The 15,571-nt window shown below is 35.3% G+C and overlaps 2 protein-coding genes across 4 annotated transcripts; both read right to left on the reverse strand.

Moving 5' to 3' along the window:
• Positions 1-1,989: 1,989 nt before the first annotated feature.
• Positions 1,990-4,662, reverse strand: LOC131616149 (uncharacterized). Its single transcript, XM_058887403.1, has 2 exons — positions 4,486-4,662; positions 1,990-4,179 (listed from the first exon to the last, which is right to left on the reverse strand). Exon 2 carries the CDS (start codon positions 4,116-4,118, stop codon positions 2,178-2,180), a length of 1,941 nt encoding a protein of 646 aa, XP_058743386.1. The 5' UTR covers positions 4,119-4,179; positions 4,486-4,662; the 3' UTR covers positions 1,990-2,177.
• A 3,738-nt stretch (positions 4,663-8,400) lies between these two features.
• Positions 8,401-13,693, reverse strand: LOC131616151 (ribose-phosphate pyrophosphokinase 1). Of its 3 annotated transcripts, none has more exons than XM_058887406.1 (9): positions 13,558-13,693; positions 13,290-13,478; positions 12,512-12,760; positions 12,099-12,242; positions 11,345-11,512; positions 11,135-11,204; positions 10,040-10,121; positions 9,021-9,180; positions 8,401-8,579 (listed from the first exon to the last, which is right to left on the reverse strand). In XM_058887406.1, the coding sequence occupies exons 1-9, from the start codon at positions 13,633-13,635 to the stop codon at positions 8,562-8,564; spliced, it is 1,158 nt and encodes a 385-aa protein (XP_058743389.1). In that variant the 5' UTR covers positions 13,636-13,693; the 3' UTR covers positions 8,401-8,561. The 3 variants fall into 3 exon arrangements, with proteins under 3 accessions (XP_058743389.1, XP_058743387.1, XP_058743388.1); XM_058887404.1 differs by having other exon boundaries at positions 8,401-8,652; XM_058887405.1 differs by lacking the exon at positions 8,401-8,579 and having other exon boundaries at positions 8,662-9,180.
• Positions 13,694-15,571: the final 1,878 nt, after the last annotated feature.

A 15,571-nucleotide genomic window follows, 5' to 3' on the forward strand; every position in this document is an offset into this window, starting at 1 on the left:
AGGTCTAGATGCATGATAAGGTTGAGAGTAATAAGGAGCTCTCTGATTTTTAGCAAGAACACAACTTCCACATTCAAGAGAAGAACAATCAATATTTTTGAATAAGTTTGGAAACAAATGCCTAAGATATTGAAAACTCGGGTGCCCTAGTCTCTTATGCCAGAGCATTATTTGGTCCCTAACAGGTACGGAACTCATACCACTTAGACCATGAGCTTCTTTATTTTCGAACGTATCCTCAAAGTAGTAAAGTCCATCCATCATCTTAGCACTGCCAATCATCTTCCCCGAAGTCCGGTCCTGAAAAACACAATGAGTGTCAAAAAATTTCACACTGCAATGAGAATCAATGCAGATTTTGCTAACAGAGAGAAGATTATAGGTAAGTTTAGGTACATGTAAAACATTTTTTAAGTCAATGGTTTTAGATAAGGTAATATTCCCTTTCCCTGCAATTGCGGAGAAAGTACCATCTGCAGTTCTAATTTTTTCACTTCCAGAAGAAGGAGAATAGGTTTTAAATAAAGAAGAAAGACTGGTCATATGATCCGAAGCACCTGAATCAATGATCCAAGGTACACACATATTTGAGGTACAATTAAGGGAGCTAGGGATACTCGAATTACCTGTTTGTGCCACAGAACCACTAGGGGTACCAGATAAAAAATTAGAATTTAACAACCTTATGAGTTCCTCAACTTGTTCCTTTCTCAAAGAAGTCTTTTCTGCCTCATGAGCTGTAGGAAAGGGTCTGTGAACTTTAGGACCTGATTTGTTGCCCTTTAGATGAGCTGGTCTCCCGTGAATTTTCCAGCAAGTTTCCCGTGTATGACGTGGTTTGTTGCAGTGGTCACACCAGAGGTTTGAAAAATTCTTCTGGTTAGTTGAACTTTTAAGGGCAGTAGTTTCTGCAGCAAGAGCGTTGGTTTCGGGAGGAGGTGGAACAATTTTGATCTTTCCCATCATCACACTTCTCCTAGTTTCCTCTCTTCTGACTTCAGCAAAGACCTCACCCAATGAAGGTAAGGTTGCTCTCCCAATGATCCTGCCACGAACTTCATCTAGTTCCTCATTCAGACCTGCAAGAAATTGAAATATTCTACCTTCTTCCACTGTCTGTTGATGGTGTTTGGCATCCTCTGCAGAGTTCCACTTGTAAGTGTTGAAGAGATCAAGGTCCTGCCAAACCCGCTTCAAAGAGTGGAAGTATTTTGTCACGTTATTACCTCCCTGTCGAATTTCTCTGGCTTGCAAGGTGAGTTCATAAATCTGAGATTTATTTCCAAGGTCAGAATACATTTCTGTGACACTATCCCATAGCTCTTTGGCTGTGGAATAGCACATGTAATTGCTGCTAATGTCCTCCTCCATGGAGTTTACCAGCCAAGTCATGACCATGGAGTTTTCAGCATCCCAAACAGCATACTGTGGATCAGCAGTATCTGGCTTGGGTCGCTCACCATTGAGGTATCCGAGTTTTCCTCTGCCACGAATATACAACTGGACAGATTGGTGCCACCGGAAGTAGTTCGACCCATTGAGTCGAAAGGTGGTGATTTGGACAGAATGAGATTCCCCGAAAAAAACTCGCTGCAAGTCTTTGGGGGCGGCAATCTCCTCTTTATTCTGATCATTGCTGGTGGTTGAGGAACTGTCAACCATGGCTGCAAATCAGAGGCGCAGAGATCGTTGCTCTGATGCCAAGTTGAAATATTTGATAATATTATTTTTATAACTGTACAAGGATTCCTCCTTTATATAGAGGGAATTACAACAGGTGATTGACTATAGTTTAGGAAGAAAATCCTAAATTAAAGAATGAATAAATCATAATAAGAAACTACCTAAAATAAACTATATAGAAAAGGAACAAAATAATTATTTACAGACAGAATTATTTTCTGCCAGTTAAGAGCTGTAAATACTGTAATTTACAGTCTGTCAACAAAGAGTTTATGCAGTTCAAAAGTTTTAAAAGGAGAAAAAGACTTAGACTTAAATTTCAACTTTTTCATTCAAGATCAAATGCGTTATATACAAAATATACTTTTACAATGCCAGGGAAAGTGTAGACAAAGCACCAATGATCATCCTCAAGCAAACCTATTACTAACATCAAAACTCATTGATAACTAAGAGTGACCCTAGGCTAAGAGTCCGCAGTTTTACCAATTTGTTTAGTCAGATTGCTCACTCTCTAGGAATTGATAACTTCCATCTTGTTGCAAACCCATATCATAAACTTCAGAATCTGCATCTCTAACCCTTGGGGAAGCATTGTTTGAAGTCCTCTGAGTATATTTTCTATAACTTCTGCCTGCAATGGAATTGCTCCCCCTCTGTGTTCTACCAGAACCATCTCTTCCTGCATACATCCCATCAGACCCATTAACATCCTTTGATATAAACCTCCTTCCACTCTTGTTCCTACTTGACCTAATATCACCAGTTCCATTAGACCGATCATCCTTGGACATAATCCTCCTTGCACTCCCTTTGTTCCCGAATTTACCATCAAAATTCACTCCATTCTTCACATGTGAAGGAGACGAACGCTCCGCATCATCCGACCCATAAACACCCTTTGGAATAAACTTTCTTCCATTCCCGTGCTTCCTCATTCTAGCACCACCGTTCAATTCATTCCTCCCAGAATTCAAGGATGAATAATGCTCTTCATTAGACGACCGATCAACATCTCCTAACGAATACCTCCTCCCATTGACATTCTTTCTCAGTCCACCACGAACATTCAACTCATTCCTCCCACTACTCAAATGAAAAGAACGCTCCCCACCATGGGACCGATCAACATCCTCTGCCAAATACCTCCTCCCATTGCCATTCTTTCTCAGTCCACTACGAACATTCAACTCATTCCTCCCACTACTCAAATGAGAAGAACGCTCCCCACCATGGGACCGATCAACATCCTCTGCCAAATACCTCCTCCCATTACCATTCTTTCTCAATCCAACACGACCATTCAGTTCATTTCTTCCACTACTCAAATGAGAAGAAAGCTCCCCATCATGGGAGAGATCAACATCCCCTGACAAATACCTCCTCCCATTCCCATTCTTTCTCAACCCACCACGACCATTCAACTCATTCCTCCCACTACTCAAATGAGAAGAACGCTCCCCATCATGGGACGGATCAACACCCTCTGACAAATACCTCCTGCCATTCCCATTCTTTCTCAATCTACCACGACCATTCAATTCATTCCTCCCATTACTCAAATGAGAAGAACGCTCCCCGTCATGGGGCGGATCAACATCCTTTGACAAATACCTCCTCCCATTCCCACTCTTTCTCAATCCACCACGACCATTCAGTTCATTCCTCCCACTACTCAAACGAGAATAACCTTCCCCGTCATGGGATGGATCAACATCCTCTGACAAATATCTCCTCTCATTCCCATTATTTATCAATAGGCCGTCAACACTCACTCCATTATTCCCATAACTTAAAGGAGAAGAAGAACCATCCTCACCATCAATAACATCTTCTGACCAATACCCTTCCCCATCATCGTCTTCCAGACCATCTGGTTCCTCCAACAAGTCATCACTAGTAACCTTCATATAAGGCTTGATACTATGAACAACCCCTTTAGGAAAGAACCTCGCAGAAGGAAACTCATCAGGGGTTTGAAACAACTGTGGTCCATCATTCTCAGTCCAAAGGTCAAACCCACCAGGCTTTTGAAACCTATCAGCCAAAACCTTGAGCTGCTCATCAGCTTTGATAGAGAACAACTTGGGGGGCTTCTCAACCACCTCCCAAGGCTTCTCAAGCTCAGACACAGCAGCCTTAAGTTCAGCCCTCTTCCTCATTTCATATATTTGTCTCTCCCGGCATAGCCGCGCTTTCAGGAGCTGCTTGGCCTTCTTGGCCTGCATTCTCTTCCACTGCCACTTGGACACCCCACCTGGGTATGTCCTTGGCCCTCCACCCATTCGGATCACAGTTGACCGAGACGGTGGGTTCGCTACAGTCACTGTGAGGGACAGCGCATTCTTGCTCTTGTTCTGCCACTCAAAACACGATAGCGATTTCGAGAATGATAGTGACAGTTGCTGTACCACATTGGAGGTTAACACATTCATTTTTAGTCCAGTGTCTGTTATTTGGTTCAAAACACCACCATCCAATATCTTTAATTTTTATCTGGAAAACAGAGATAAGAAAAACACATAATAACAGAAAATGAGATATGAAATCAACACTATAACACACAACAAAACAGAAATTAACAAATTCAAAAAAATCAATGGGATAACTAGGAAAAGTTGAGTTTGATTCATAAAAAAACGTAATTTAGCTAGGGAATTAGTCATATGCAACTCTAATTATATAAAAATGAGTTCAATTGCATGAACTGAACAAGAAAACAAAGTAGGGTTCATGTAGATTGGGGAAATCCAATTTCTGAAAAGAGGAATAGTAAAGTGACAGAGGTGAAATGAAAATAACCTTGGTCGGATAAAAGGCAGTTGCGGCGGTTTCACGGTGGCCGGCGTTAATGGTGGCGGAGCAAAGTGAAGATGAAAAGGTGGACGAGAGTGTTATCCATTAGCATGGATGGACTGTGTTGTATTTTCAATTTTCATAAATTGCAAATTGAGTAAATTTGCATTTTGCAACTTAGTCCTAAAATTTGAATGTTCTTATGATCTTGTCCACAATTCCTTTACAGGTAGATTAAAAGGTTTGTTGTATATTTTTCACCCTTAATTTAATTTGAGTTTTCCTCTATTTCTTTTTTTTTTTTTGGTATAATTTAAACTTAATGGAATGGAATGAAGAAGAATACTCACTTAAAATAGTTGCACACCACATATTAACTCAAAAATATTTAGGAATTGCACTTATGATCTTGTCATTTATAAAGTGTTTAATCCAATGTGAGACTCATACTCACACTTGATATACCAACAATCTGTCCCATAAATGTGAGTTCATTCATTCTTATGTGTATTCTCCCCCTCAAATGGAAGCATTTTCATCTATATCTATTTGTACCGCCGTTGGATGGCCTCAACAAAACATGTCGCATGAACACCCTTGTCATAAAAACTTTTGATACAATGAGCCATAGTTGAACTAGGCTCTGATAATGAGGGGTCCAGGATCCGCTTTTCCATCCAATGTGGGATATCTATTTGTACCGCCATTGGATGACCTCAACGAAACACGGCGCTTGAACACCCTTTTCATAAAGACTTTTGATCCAATGAGTCATATCTGAACTAGACTCTAATAATAAGGGGGTCTTGGATCATCACATTGTGCTTTCAACACTCGCTTTAAATGTGTTGGACATTATTTATTAACACAAAATCTTAAGACATTTAGTTTATGGGTCTTCTCATTTTTAAAGTGTTTAACATCCGCTTTTTCATCCAATATGGGATTCATACTCACACTTGATATACCAACATAATCAAAGCCTTGAACATGTTCTTGTTCCTTGAAATTTGAGAATTCCAAAATCTAATATTTCTCTCATCTCATGTAAACAATTTGTTCGTTCTTCATCTTGTTCCTTATTTGGGTAAAAATCTATGAAACTTCTCAAACTCATCATAGGTTGTTGGTGGAGGATATGAGGATCGAAACGGTCTAGAGGGGATAAATAAACCATTCCTCTAAAAACTATTTTCAAAAACATTTTATTTTACAAAATCAAAGTTTTAAAAACAGATTTGCAAGTTACATGTCCTGAGGTTAAGTGTTGAAACCATGAGAGCATATAATAAATGAAAGCAAAATTAGCGGCGATTTTTAAAACATGCGATTAAATGAACATTGTAGTTAATTCATATTATCAGTAATTAAAACAACTGAGAAATATGAATTTGCTTAAACAGGCAATTCAACAATTATCATAATTCAATTCTCACACAAAACTCAAATTGAATTGAATTAATCAAATTATCATTCTAACAGCAAGAGTTCATACAACAATAATCGTGAGAAAAAGAATAGTTCACCAGATATATAGCGTTCAACTCTATCATCATCTCATGAGCTTAATCCACTATTCAATTACTTTCGATTGGAAATTTGTTAGTCTTCCAATAATAATAATACGACAATTGTTTCACAGAAATTATACAACCACTTGATACAAGATACTATTGAAAATATTTAGTCTTCTTATCTTGATCCTCTCTTGTTGCATACGGCGTCTGCTTCGTCGATCTTGCAAGATCCATGAGATCTTGACTTAAATCTTCTAGAATCACCAACCTACTCCAAGTCTTCGTATGTGGAAATCCCTTTAATCCCACTAATTTTTTGAGCGATGACTTGTCTAAAGAACATAAAAACTCGAACTTCGTATATAGGCTTCCACATAGTTCTGCAGAAGTAGTCTTGGAGAAAAGGCTTCTTTTTTTCCTACTGGATTGCCAAACTCCAGCAACACCATACAATATGAATCTTAGACCTGTAACTCAAGAACTTCACAAACACTAATATGAATGAACCTCCTTTACAATGGATCTCACATTCCTTAGAATTGAGAAACATTAATGATGTTAATCTTGCTAAAGGTTAAGGATGAGTTCATATGCAAAAGAAAAATGTGAAAATGTGTTATTTGAAAATGAGTTTCTAAGTTTTTAGAAAGACTCGCAAAGATATGATTATCATCATAATAATCATTCTCATTATTATGGTGAGAAATGAAAACTGATAATCTGAAAAATTTAATGGCGAGGGAGAGAGAAAAATGATTTATATAGGTGTTTGAGATTATGCTCAAAAAGGAGTAAAAATATCTTTTTAATTCGAGTCAAGAGCAATGGGTATGATTCAAGTCAAATGAGTGAAATGACTTAATAAAGAAATACAAACTCAAATTCTTCACTGTGATTGATCAATTGTAACATATGATTCAAATCAAACTGGAAAGAAGAAAAGTCTGAAGTCATGACTCCAATCAAGTATAACTTGTGATTTGAATAAAACAGACTCTTGATTCTAATTAAGTGTAATATGTTAATTGAATATAGCTAAATAAGAATATACAACAAAGATAATGATGTATCACAAATACACGAAAGCCGGTGCATGCCAAATGCGACAAATATGCCCAACAACGACTTGAAACATTTAGCAAGTAAAACACAATGGTTAATTCACATAAAAAAACATATTGGAAGAGGGATAAATAAAGTATTAACATAAAGAAATATGTCAACATGCATATAATCAAAAGATTCACTTAAGGATATTTTAAATGCAAAAATATGGGGAAGAAAATGCTTTTCATGCATATGAAAAGAAGTCATGAATGATCATGTAACATACTCAAATGATATGAATAAAAAAATGAGTTTTTTTAGTTTAAAGAACAGTTTCAATGATGAAATGAAATGATTGAAAACCGAAGAAATACACATTAAAATTCAACTTTGAAAGCTATGATTCGAATTAGATATACATGTGATTCAAATCAAGTAATTAATTTTTTATGAGAAGTCAGATGTGATTTAAATCAAATGGTGATGTGATTAGAATAAAATGAACCATTAGACTTTCAAGAAAAATGAAGAAGTCTTGATTCGAATCTTGATGTCCTGTGATTCCAATCATTAAGCAACAAATCTTTAGAATTTAAATGCATGAGAAATAGCTTTTATGAATTGCAAAAATTGTAACTGAGGTTTTTAAATGCTACAGAATTTTAATGAATATACTAAGAAGGTTTATGCTAGATCAAAAACAGTTTTAATGATACATGGTTGAATGAAAATTGAAATGCACAAATGAATAACAACAACTTGATGCAAGAAATTAATGGAATGTTTGATGCAAGATATTTTAATGAAAAATAACTTTAACGCCAATGAATGTCACGATGAAGATGATTACATAAAACATCATATGAATGAAATGATCCAACTAACAATACAATGCACAAATGATTGTATTACTCATATGAATGACATATATCTTGCAAACATAGCAAATGTATACTACATATGCAATAACATCAAACAAACACATATAAATAAATCAATAAATAATTAAAGGTGAAAGAGAGTATCACATCAATTTGATGGTCTAGGCTCTAACTTACAGTTAATGGTTAATACAAACACACGCTATAATAAGTTCAAGGAAAAGATTTCCCTGTATTAGGGTCTATCTCACTTGCTCTTAAATGTTCACTGTAGTGTGCATATTCATTTTCACCTTCATCCACATGAATAAGCTTATACATTAAATTCACAATGTATATACTCTGTTTTTCTTAATGAAAACACAAATATTTGAGCATGTTTAAGTTCAGTAAAATGTTTCTTACATCAATACACATTATAAGACAATTTAAACACTGAATAGTCAATTCAATACTCTTTTCATACAAAACTGTACTAAAGGGGAAAAAAGAAGACATGATATTCCCTGTGAATTCCAAATTTACTTACAATGTGTTTTTTAAGTACAAAAAATTCCCCCAAATAGCTCTTTAAAAGGTATTACTAAAGACTAGCTTTAGCTATAAATCCACTAAATGATTCTGCCACTTCTTGTTGTTACTGCAGTGTCATCAGCTGGAACCAGCATAACATAGATACAACAAAATGTTCAATCAATGCCCAAACTGGAAAAAGTTTCAATTCCGCCCTGACAAAAATATAAGATAGATAATCTGCAAGATAAATACTTTTGATTCTACACTATCCTATAGAAACAAAACTAGCAAAAATTATTGCTCAACAGAATTTTTTTTTATAATAAAAACAGAAGAGGCTTGCATACCCCTCGTTAAGTAGAACTCTAATTCAACCGCGAGACATGCCTTTATTAATAATACATTCTAGCAATAAACTGGAGAGCCGACTCCAAGATACATGCTCAACTCTTTCCAAAATTAATTAATTTGAATAGATCATATATATAGGCATGCAGGTATAGAGAGTAGTCTCCTTTTATCTATTGGTAGAATGCAGAAATAACAGACTAGACCTATTTTACAGAAATATGCTACTCACTGAGCAGTCATCATGAACACGCCATATAGTCTCGCCCAGAAGGTTTGCCACTGATAAGACAGTTAATTGGGGGAAATAGTTCTTCTCGGAAACTGGAATTGTATTAGTTATGATAACTTCTTGAAATAAACCGCTTGACAATCTCTCTATAGCAGGAGGACTGCAAAAGCCAAAATGATGAATAAGTCATGAGTAAAATGCCTTGAATCAAAAATCAACTATGTAGTATTAACCATCATTGCAATATATCCTTTGCATATCTCAATGTCAAAGAAGAACAAGAAATTAAATGCTTCAACTATCTTCTTGTTTTGTTAAGGTACAAGCTTGGGAACCGTGCCTGGGTATTAGGCATCAGCATGGGAAGGTCCATCCCCAAGACCATCATGAAAGTAAGACCCAAAAGGGATTTTACAGTTTTCAAATCCACCCATGTACCCTATCCTTTTGCTAGGCAAGAAAAAGAAAGTACAGAGAAAAGAGGACACAAGACCGCCATAAGGCTTACAACAGTTTTACCAATTCACCAAATGATCCCGTTCAGTATCCCGAATCCTTGACCAAAGGATGCCTCTCATAATTTTCTCACGTGTATTGTGATCCACCAGAATCTTAAAGAAGGATAGAATATAAAAGAAAAACACGAGAAAAACTTAGTGATTGCTTCATAAGGAAAACATACATATCCCTTGTTTGTCCATCCAGTCTATATATCTATATACATAAACCACATTGGATACCAAAAGAAAGCTCTTCGAGGTTCATGTCTCAAGGAAAAAACACATTAATGGTCTCTAGGTCACTCTTAGATTAACAAGCCATCAATTAAGAAACTGGTATCCAGACATACTTACCACACTCTCCACAATTCTAGTCAGAATAGCAGTAACAATAGAGATAAGGGATCAAAAGTCCCTTTATTTTTCATTTCACCATAATTGACCTGATTAAAGTGCCTCAGCAGCACAAACCCCAAGTTAAAATAAATTATTTAAAGAAAATAGAAGGTCATTATATACCTGAAAACAGCATGTGTAGTGCATGCATAGACTTCTCTTGCCCCTTCTTGATGCAACAGAGCTGCGCCTTTGGCGATGGTCCCTATAAGACAATTTCACAATTTATTGAGAAGAGCATTGATAAGACTTACTAATACCAAGCTGTAGCAAGAGAGAATTGACACAAACAATCAAGAATCTTAGAAGTATAAATCATCCCTAGTGGCACTAAAATTTTAGCAAAAGACAGTTACACCAAATGAATAGACTGGTTAACATAAGGCCAATGAAGCAACCCATTAAGAGTAAGCAGTCAGGTACAAAGCCTGGAATGATTCTCACCTCTAACATGCCATTTCACACAAAAGCCCATTGGCCTCTAAATTTGGACAAAGCACAAGTCCAACATACAATTTGTTATAATATAATTAAATAAGAAGATAGTTGAGCTGCATGAATTGAACTCTTGACCACTTGGTCAATAGATGCATTGATACCATTATAGTTTTTCATATAGGAAAAAACTCATCATCAAGAAAAAGGGAAAGTCAAAGTACAAATAAGGGTAATTTGGACATAAGAAACAAAAGAAAATCAGAATAGAAAAAAAAAATCAAGAATAATCAAAGTGTGCAGTCCCAAAACAAATAAAAATGACAACTCTTTTAAAAGAAAATTCATCAACTGCCAAGCCAAGTCTAGAAAGTTATTAATTGAAATGTTTTTCCCACAAGAAACAGTGATGCAATCCAATGCAGCATTAAAAATTATACTAATACATCTATTTCTAGTAACTTTCATCCAACAAAACAACTCTAAAGTTTAAAATAATCATATTTAATAATCCAAATCAATCATGCTAAGTAATTACCAGAGGATGGGGACCCATTTTAGTGAAATTTGTATATACCTTTCTCTTACAAGTCTTTTTTATGACTAAGGACTCTAAGTAACAATACCAACTTAGTTGGTTAAACAGATAGATGGTAAACATAAGACTTAAGCACTTATTGATCAGAATTGTGTAAGCTGAGTCCCTATTCTAACTGATTATAAGGTCACAAAGACAAGCTATCAATATTGCACTAGCACATCAAGAGTTTTATACAAACTCACCAGCAGTATCAATCATGTCATCTACCATAACTGCTACCTTTCCCTTTACATCACCTATCAAATTCATCACCTGCAAAATGAGGTTCAACCAATAAGAAAAACCTAACGTTTCTTCAATATAGAATATAAATATGCTTTATTAGATAAAAGGGAAAAAAAGAGTCTTAAGCAGCCAATCCTAAGTGATCTGAAGAAAGTATATTAACATACCTCGGCAACATTATGCCCATGACGCCTTTTATCAACAATAGCTAAAGGAGCATCAGATAACTTTTTGGCAAAAGCACGTGCTCTAGCTACACCACCAACATCGGGCGAGACAACTACCAAATCATCTGAACAAATAGTCTTGCTAGCAAGGTAATCGAGTATAACAGGCTGGTAGTGGCACAAAATAACAAATGATTAATCAACAAAATGAATTACTCCCTCCGTCCCAAATTATGTCACTTTGGCAATTTTACACAAATTAAGAAAAGATAGTTAATGTTGTAGAAAAAGAGAAATTATGAGTAATTTTACAAACATATCCTTTATTAAGTGTATAGGAAAAAGAATAAAAGAATTGGGAAAATGATAAAGTAATATTGAAGGGCATAGAAGGGGAAAAAAGAATCAATGATTTATTGGTAGTGTAAAATGACATATAATTTGGGTCAAAGAAATTTTGCTAGAATGACATCTAATTTGGGACAGAGGAAGTACATTGACAATTTTCAAGGTAAGAACATAAAATTAACAACAAACACAAAATGTGTGTCTGAATGGGGAAATAATGTTTCAATACATCTAAGAATGGCAAGCTTTGGGATTTATTAAATTTTGAGGAAAATCAGAAATTTAAAGGGTCATATAAATAACAAAATAGGCATGTCACTGTATCATAGTCATTTCCATATCCCATATATTATATTCTTCAAAACTCTTATAAGCTAATGACAACCTATGTACTATAATCTATTACCTGTCCATACACATGATCAACTGGAATATCGAAGTAGCCCATAGACTGCCCAGAATGGAGGTCACATGCAAGAACACGATTTGCACCTGCTTCTGTAATTAAATTTGCTACAAGCTTAGCAGCAATTGATTCACGCCCTTGAGTCTGAAACATTAAGTAATGATTGTGCTTTAACGAAACTGAATTTGAATGTTGACCTTTTCAAAATCTTCATTAAAATATCTTTCTAGAACATTGTACAAGTAATGTCAGGTAACATTTAGAGCTAAAAATATATGACTTCAGAAGTTGTTCATGTGCGGATGCATGTGGAATAAGACTGGTCTAAAGACTTGGATATTGTCATCTTTATATCCAAATTATGATATACAGATACAGAGAAATGCCAATATAGACAAAGCCGGCAAACAAACCTTTCTATCAGCTCTAGCATATCCAAAATAAGGAATGACTGCAGTAATATTTTTAGCTGAAGCTCTTCTACAGGCATCAATCATTACTAGAAGCTCCATAAGATTCTCATTCGCAGGGGGACATGTGGGCTGCACAAGAAACACATCACACCCTCTGACACTCTCTTGCAGTTGGACATATATTTCACCATCAGCAAAACGCTTTATCTTAATTTTCCCCAAATCCAGGCCCATATAGCATGCAATTTCCTATTTAAGTACAAATCAGCAATTTTAGTAAATAAACATATATTATCTAGTGTTATAACATTAATTTTCAAATATCATTAGTAAACAAGAAACGTATATGCATTCACAAGTTCGTTACACATTCTTTATTAACCAAAATCTTATCACATCATGATTCAGTTTGGAATCCAAACATCTCTACGAGGACATAGATGCTAATGGCATATTCACAAGCTATTTACAATAAACTTTTTAAGATAACTAATGAAAACAACTTATAGCTTATATAACAGCTTGACCACATTTTATTTGACTATAGAAATAGCTTATACATAAGCACTAATTTAATAAGTGTTAAACCTATATGTATTCAATTAAGAAGCTTTTACAAGCTAATCCACATTCAGACCTCTATTAACTTTAAATTACCATGTGCTTCATAGTAGATTGAATCTCAATTCAATTTAATTTGTAGCTAGATATCCAAATTTTTCCTAGAATCAAAATTGAAGTACAAGAGTAACGAAATTGGATTTATAGATACATATACCTGAGCGAGTGCGGGATTGGCGGTACCGGAGAATATGCGAAGACGATTTCTGTTAACGAGATCATGGATGCGAGTGTTAGGCGCCACGAGAAAACTCGGAATGGAAGTTGAACCGTTAGCTGAAAGTTCAGCGGAACGATATGGAATTCCGTTCGCCGAGTTCAAAGAGGCTACGGCATTATTGCATCTCTGAAAATGAAAATGAAAATGAAATTCAGTTAAATCAAAGAAAAGCGGAGGGAGAGAGTGGAGATAGAAGGTTGCTTACGACGGCGTTACGGAGGGAGACGCGAGCGAGACGGGGAGTGATCGGAGAAATGAAAGAGGATTGAAGTAGAGTGGACATGATGGCGTTAGTAAACGTTACGCTGAATTCGGATTAGGTATATTTATACTTCCATTCATTTTTTTAGCACTCGATCACTCCAAATATATATCAAAATAATTAAATATTTTTTCTTCTACAATTAGCAATTGAAAAATTTTGAAATTGATAGTTAAATCCGTCTCTTTAATTAGATAAAAAGACGGGTTAATGAACTTTTTCGTCCCTTTAAATATTTCAAATTTTGTTTTTAGTCCTTCCAAAATTTTCCTTTAAGAAATCGTCCCTTCAAAATTTTTCTTCCGAACTGTTGGTCCCTAACGTCAAATTTCGTAGCTAATCAGTGGCTAAAGTCGTAGCTAATCTCTAGCAAATTTGACGTTAGGGACCAATAGTTTAGACGAAAAATTTTGAAGGGATGATTTCTTAAAGGAAAATTTTGGAGGGACTAAAAACGAAATCTGCAATATTTAGAGGGACCAAAATTTTCATTAACCCTAAAAAGACTAATATAAAATGTTTTACGACCAATTTAACACAAAAAAATTAAAGAACCAATCTAAACTTAAGGGTATAGTTAAAGGATTAAATTGAATATTTTGTCCAATTGTTTTCAACTATAAGATTAGAGTAAGAGAAGTGAGCGTGTGGGAAAAGATATGTTATTAGTCTATGTAAAATTGAGATTGAAATCACTGCATTCAAATTTTCACGCATTCAATCAAATTTAGACCATTAATATGAAATCCAATGACTTGACTCAGAATACATTAGTAAAAAAACATTTATTTATTTGAGTTAAATATACGACCCCCCTAACATTAGGGAGAGTTTTGTTCCCCCCTGAAGTATTTTTTTTGTGATTGCACCCTTATAAAACAAAAATTATGTTTTCAGAAGCCCCTATTTCATGTTTGACTGACTGGGCGTGGGGAATCTTGCAAGGTGACATCATGGACTTGTTGACTTTGATTATTACATTGATTACATGTATCAATTGCATAAAATCTCCTTTATTGGTCTAGGGTTGTTCACTCTTTCTTCTTCCGTCGCTTCATCTGATTCTTCTACATACTCACATTCTTCCATTCATCTTCTTCTTCTGCATTCATTTTCCATACTTCGCGTTACACTTCATCCTTTCAATTGGAAGCATGGTTGGAAGCAATTCTTTTAGAAGCAACGACAATTCCATTGGGTTTCTAGGTTTACCCAGATGTGGTTGTGCTCGTGCAATGAAGATGTGGGTATCCAACACAGTTCAAAACTGTAATCGGAAGTTTTGGAAATATCACAACGTTGGGGTAAGATTGTTGGTGGATTTAGGGGTTTTCCCATATGCTATTTGAAAGCAAAATTTGATTTTTCTTCATGTTAACAAGTGTGTAAATTGTATTTTATAGAATGGGAATAGCTGTGACTTGTTCTTGTGGAATGATGAAATTGGAGACTCTATGAAAGGGAAGTGTGATATTCAACTATTTTGTCTAAGTGAGAGATTCTAGAAGTGAAATTAGAAACTGCAACGAAGAAGTAGGAAAAATCGAAGATGGAGCTTAAAGTTGAGAGAAAGATTAATATGAAGTTGAAGATGGTCCTTGTTATATCTTGTTTGATTATTGCTTTATTGTACAACTTAATGTAATTTTAAGTAGGTTGAATTATTGTACTTTTCTGGTTGTTGAAAAATGTTAGCATTATCATGTATTTAAAACTTCTTTGTATTGACGAAAAGGTTTATGTTTTTGTCAAACAATTTGTGTTCATCATTTGATAATAGAAGCAACACTGCAGCAAACATTTGATAATAGCACCAAAAGTGTGCATCATTCCTTCATTTGATAATAGCACATAAAGTATGCATAAGTCAGTCATTACAAAATAGCATTTAAAGTGTGCATCATTCATTCATTACAAAAGAGCACCAAAAATGTGCATCACACATTAATTATAACAG

This window comes from Vicia villosa, linkage group LG7 (assembly GCF_029867415.1).
Source record: "Vicia villosa cultivar HV-30 ecotype Madison, WI linkage group LG7, Vvil1.0, whole genome shotgun sequence".
NCBI classification, from domain to species: Eukaryota; Viridiplantae; Streptophyta; class Magnoliopsida; order Fabales; family Fabaceae; genus Vicia; species Vicia villosa.

Bases quoted from the DNA above. Each gene is read 5' to 3' on its own strand.
- LOC131616149 (XM_058887403.1), bottom strand. From the start codon at position 4,118: ATGAATGTGTTAACCTCCAATGTGGTACAGCAACTGTCACTATCATTC.
- LOC131616151 (XM_058887404.1), bottom strand. From the start codon at position 13,635: ATGTCCACTCTACTTCAATCCTCTTTCATTTCTCCGATCACTCCCCGT. The intron at 12,761-13,289 runs GTATATGTATCT...GTACTTAAATAG, and splicing joins CCAATCCCGCACTCGCTCAG to GAAATTGCATGCTATATGGG. The intron at 10,122-11,134 runs GTGAGTTTGTAT...ATTGTCTTATAG, and splicing joins TGACATGATTGATACTGCTG to GGACCATCGCCAAAGGCGCA.